We start from the raw sequence: 5,830 nt of genomic DNA, 5'->3' as shown, positions 1-5,830 counted from the left end.
AAATAATATATTTATTTTACATTTTTTATCATTTTAATTTTTTTTAATATAAAATTTATTTTTTTTTATCTTTCAATTCATTAACTAGAAAAAGATCAAAAAGTCAAATCCATTAATTGATAGGGCTAAAAATACATAAATATGTAGATACAAGACTAAAAACAGCCGATGTTATATTAAAAAAATTAAAAAAACAAAAAAAATAATTTTTTTTAATATTTTAACCTATAATATATAAAGAATAAATGATAAAACATAATCAAATCTTGATTTCATTTTGAATTATTCCCTCATTAAATATTAAAAAGTATTTATTATTATTATTTTTTTAAAAATTACCTTAACAAATAAACCAACTTTTTTTAATAAGTAAAATTCAATTATTCACTGGGAATACTATATAACAAAAACCTCTTCAATTATTTTATAAATAAAATAATAAATTAAATTATATACTCTTTCCGGTTTTTTTATGTCATAAAAAAATATTCTGTCAGTTTTTGAGATTGGAGAGTATAAATAAATAATTGAATGAATACAAAAATAGATGCATTAAATGCAGTCTCGTGGTCTGGTGTAGAGAGGCATCAAACTAAAACTCCTCCCCGGACTCCACGTGAAACTCTTAAATTCCACCCAATAATCCCGCCTCAATTCCGACGAAATAAATAAAGTAGTCACATTTATCATTCCTGGATAACTCCCCACAAAAAAATTCACTCCGTACCATATAAATTTCCCTTTCACTTTTTTTTTCTTTTTTTTGCAAAGACAACCCTTCAAACTTCTATAATAATTTCACAGGGTTTATATATTGAAAAGATTAAAGAAAACCCATTTGATTGAAAATAAAAATACATTACAAATAACCACAAATGGGACATTAATGACAAAAAAAAAACATTCAGAAAATCAAATTACACTGAGGAGATGCAGAAAATAGAAATTAAGACTTGCTACCCAACTTTGATAGCCCTATACACCAAAAGCCCCCTTTTTTTTTCTTTTTCTTGAAATATATCCAGAAAACCCCTCCCCCCAAAACAGATCATACCATCACGTTTCCACAAATGCCATCGAAGTCGAGAGTATTTACAGAATTGACATCAGATATTCACAATCACCAAAAAATCAGGGTAATCACCTCCCCAATTAAACCGCCCTTTTTTTAATCAGATCTTTCGTTTTCTTTGGGATTTTTTTTTTAGATCCAATCCATCTCATCATCAACACTCTCACATCACCAGCTCCGACACCCACCCAACGTCCGGCGTACCCATCGCCGGCGCCGGCGATCCGGTCTCCGGCCTCTCCATCCCGCTCTCTTTGCTTAGCCTCTCGAACATCTTCGCTCGTAGAGCCCTCCCGGACTCCACCCTCTCCATCGGGGGTTCATCCACATGCCCCCCATCCCAACGATCAAACCACCCAGAACCACCCACTGACGACCTCGTCGGCGTCGCCGGCAAGCTGCTGAATCCCCCGCCGGCCCTTACCGCCGGTGACCTCGGCGATCCAAGACCACATCCCATCTGAAGACCCCACGAACTTGGCGCTGATTTCGCCTTGCTAAGCTGCAACTGCCGCAGCGATGCCAAGACCTCATTCACAGAAGCGCCGACCGGTGCACGCCTCACCACCGGCGACATCGGCGGCGAGTCCGACGGAGGAGACACCGGCGGGGAGATCAGCGTTGAGGTCGGCGAAGACGAAAACATATTCTTCGTAAAATAAGCATCAAGCGCGTGGTGACGAAGCGGAGATCCATCGTAAGACTCGACGGGGGCTTTGGGGCTCTGAGTCTGCGGAAGCACGCGCAGCTGCTCCGGCGTGTGGGCAAAGAAACACACACGACGGCGGCACGCCGTGCCGTCCTTGCATGGCTGGGTGCGGTATCGCGCCGGGTGAAGCCAGCATTCAAACACGCCGTGTGCGAACTCGCAAGCATCACCACGCTTGCAACTCCCTTTGCGGAAGTCCGGGCAGGCAGTGCCAGAGTAGTGGTACTTCCGTGGATCTCGGCGGCGTGCCTTCTCGCCGGGATGCGCGTACGGGCACTCCGTCCAGTCGTGTGAGCGCCCGCGCGCGCAACGCCGCACCTTGAACTCGTACATCCGGAACTCATCGCACGAGTAGGCATCGACGGGGGCATCCAACTCATCGCCATCCTCGTTGGACGGGAGAAACCTCTGGAGTGCCGCCATGGTTGCATCTCCGAGAAGGTATGGATCATTACCAACGGGTAGCTGAAACGCAACGCTTTCCGTTGGATCATCGAAGAGGTTCCATGGAGGAGCGTGGACCGTCGGATCGGTATGTCTCCCTTCTCCCATCATCATCATCATCGTCGTTTTCCTTTCAATATCTTTGTTTTTAGTTCACTTCCATTGAAAAATGGTGTGAAGGTTTGGGGGGTTATAAACTGGTAGGGTGAACTAGGGTTAAGGGTTTGAACTAGTGGTTAAGGTAACTGTGGTTAGTATTGAGTTATTTTAACGATGGGCGTTTCGGAAACGGACGGCGTTTGGGTTGGAGACATGGCGCGAGATATTGAGATAACGGACGAGATGCGGGACGGTTTTTTGAGGGTAAAGTGGTGGGACACGTGGAGGATGGATAGGGGATTGGGAGGCATGCGCATACCGAGGTGGTTCATTCCCAGGCCACGTCTCGCTGTGCGCGCTAATTTTTGGGCCTAACTTAACTACAAACTTTTAAAGGAAAAAAAATATTTGCTGCTTTTTTTTTAATATAATTTATTTGCTGGGAGTTTTTGCGAATACGTGCTTGAAAAGTTTCTTATTTGCGAAGAATGTGGTGAGACACTGAGAGAGTTTACACTTATACTTTGTAAGGGGTATTTTTGTAAAACGTATGAGTTTGGGCGCGCAATTAAGTGGGATTTGGTCGGGTGATTTAAGGTTGGGCTTGGCTGCGTTGGGAGGGATATTTTCTACGTGGCGTCATTTGGTCATCCTGTCACGTGACTGTACTTTTCCTTTTTGGCGAGTGGTTTTAATTTTTTTACTAGTTAGTTGACGAATTCTGTTTTTTAGTTTTTACTTGGCTATCAAGTAATATATATTTGCAATAATTATGAGCTAGGTAGGATATTTGACTTCCATATAGGTTAGATTGAGAATTTAACTCTATTTTAATTAGTTGATTAATTATATTTAAAAAAAATAAAAAATAAATTTTCATTTGAATTGTATATGTTTAGTTTTAATTTTTATTTTTAGGATTATATATAAAGATGATTTGAGTTTTCACGACCGTACATAGGGAAAAAAAAAGGCGCCTATACAACCTACTCAGATGTGGACTTGGCATGGCTTGGATTATTCAATAAATGTCGATTTTAAACACTTTAAAAAAATATATATATATATATTAAAATTGGAATAAATAGTGATAATATAATATAGTATAGCAAGTCCAAGTCTGTCTTGAAGCGTGATGGGGAGTGAGGGGTGAATCGGGTGATGGTCATGGAGGGTAATGGATAACACTGAATCAAGACATGTATTGTTGGTGGGACCCAACTGAGGCCATTCCTCATGAAAGCGTACGGCCAGGATATTGCAAGGCATCCCCATCCAAGGCGCTTTGGGAGGGCACCACCAACGCCCCCGTAAGGGGTTGTTGATCCCTGCCCCACGACATTGAGTGCCATTCAATTCGGTTTCTGAGCTCCCCGCAGTGCCTAGTTTTAGCAAAAACATCCCTCCAAAACCCTTAATTATAGTCCTAATAAAATCCCTTTAAGCAAAGGGCCACGTAAGGTCGTACCCACGTGATAGGCTAAACGTCCGGGGTCCGGCAGCACATGGTACAACATGCAGTATAGCCAATCAGGATTAGCCACGTAGGCATAGTGGATAATGCTGCTCGTACGGTAAGAAGCCACGCGGCGGTCGTGTCAGTGGGGCGCTGACTGAAGTGTGACTCCTGGCGGTACACGTGGCGCACGGTTGTGTCGCATCGTACTGACACGTGTGAGTGTGACCAGTGGAGATGAGGGCACGTAGCAGTAAAAAGATAGAGTGGTAGGGATCTCGGGATTCGCGTGAAGTGGTACACGGGTTTCGAGGCAAACAAAGCCATGTTGATGTTGGGTTTGGGTTTAGGGTGTTTCTAGAGAGGGAGGAAGGATGACACGGTCGTGGAGGCTGTGACGATGATGTCAGTGGTGGTCTGAACACCACCCGGGGAGGGGGTGAAGGGAAACATGGGTCATGTTAAGGTTAGGGAAGAGATTTTTCTGGCTTCCTTTCCTGTCACCACCCGGCATGTCAACGTGCTGGAGATTTTTAGAGGATTTGGGTGCCCTTTATTTCATCCATTCATATTCATATTCCTCATGCAAGTTCTTTCTTTTTTTTTTCTTAAAAAAAAATTGTGTATTATTCAGATGGATGAAAACAATAATGAATTGAATAGATTTTGTTTTTAAGAATATGGATAATAAAATGAATTATGAAATTTTTTTTATTGTGATTCAATTTTATTTATAAATTAAATAAGAAATTAACCAATCAAATGAATTTTTTTTATTTTAAATATAGCAATGATATATAGATAATAGGGACAAAGTTTGTTGTAGAAATATGACGAGATATTGGGTTTAGATAGGCTACTAAAGTTGGCAGTGGGGGACTTTCGGTATTGGATTGTTGGGAAACAGTACAACTAATTAAAACGAGTATATTGATAAAATTTTATATGTTTTAAATATTTTTTTTAAAAATCCAAATATAAGTAAGTGCCTTTTGGTTTTTAAATAGTTTTTGTATTTATTTATTTTTAACCGAACAAACAGGGGGGGACATATAAAATTCAGTACTGCTTATCTTGTAGTTGATTTGGTCAAGGAAAGAATGAAGACAAAATAAGAAGAGCTATTTAAAAAAATCAGAAAGAAATAAAAACAAAAACAACATGAGTTAATCAAGAAGGGAAACTTATCAGAAGGCAAGTTCTAAAAAAGTACAGAGAATTGTAGAGAGTTAATATTTCATTAGCTGCAAAGCTTCGGATTGTACTCAGTGAATTTAGTACGAATGTAAAAATTAAAAATCAATCTGAATAAATTAAAATTTCACAATATTAGAGTGGAACAAACAGACATAATTAACTCGATTAGATGACTATGCACATAGGATACTGTATCCAATTTGGACCTTCATGAGGTCTTTAGGTAAGGGTATCTCCAAGACTCGAGACAATAGGACATGCATAAACTTTGAAGGACAAGCAAAATGTATATATGCTTCTCAAAGGAAGAGATTCATGAAAGGACTGTGCATGGAAGGGGGATGTTCATAAAAAATAATTTAGACAAGCTCATGCTGCACCACCCTGTCAGTGAGACCCACACTGATTAGATGTGGATAAGAACTAATCAGATGACTAAGACTAAGATTGTATTGCAAGTAAAGCACTTTTTCCAATCTTATCAGTGGGAAGCAAAAGTGCAGACTTAAGTAGGCACTAGATTTGCCATTAGTTATGCTTATCTGTTTAACTGCCAAGAAAACCTTTGTTTAACTCAACTGGCTCAAGATATGTATTAGATATTTTGGTTGCCATTTGGTTAGAATAATGCTTGATGGTGATGGTGATGGATTAGAGCTGTAACTTTGTTTATAATCATAATTGTATTTAATTGGATTTGTGATTTCTTTATTTGGGTGTGTTTCGTCAAAACATTAGATTTTTTAAGTCCAAACTAAGGGTGGATTTATCTGCATTGTTTGCATCTCTTTGAAACGCTCAAATTGGACTTGAATAACAATGTGAAAAGATTAAAAAAATAAAAATTGGTTTT

General features: G+C 39.6%; 1 protein-coding gene across 1 annotated transcript; it reads right to left on the bottom strand.

The window, feature by feature from the left end:
* Window positions 1-1,196: 1,196 nt before the first annotated feature.
* Window positions 1,197-2,405, bottom strand: LOC120261562 (zinc finger CCCH domain-containing protein 35). The gene has a single exon (XM_039269497.1). The coding sequence runs from the start codon at window positions 2,343-2,345 to the stop codon at window positions 1,236-1,238; it is 1,110 nt and encodes a 369-aa protein (XP_039125431.1). The 5' UTR covers window positions 2,346-2,405; the 3' UTR covers window positions 1,197-1,235.
* Between the last annotated feature and the right edge of the window lie 3,425 nt (window positions 2,406-5,830).

This window comes from Dioscorea cayenensis, chromosome 5 (assembly GCF_009730915.1).
Source record: "Dioscorea cayenensis subsp. rotundata cultivar TDr96_F1 chromosome 5, TDr96_F1_v2_PseudoChromosome.rev07_lg8_w22 25.fasta, whole genome shotgun sequence".
In the NCBI taxonomy this organism is placed as follows: Eukaryota; Viridiplantae; Streptophyta; class Magnoliopsida; order Dioscoreales; family Dioscoreaceae; genus Dioscorea; species Dioscorea cayenensis.
This window is presented reverse-complemented; position numbering and strand designations above follow the sequence as displayed.

Excerpts from the sequence above, each read along its gene's own strand:
- LOC120261562 (XM_039269497.1), bottom strand. The coding sequence starts at position 2,345 with ATGATGATGATGATGGGAGAAGGGAGACATACCGATCCGACGGTCCAC.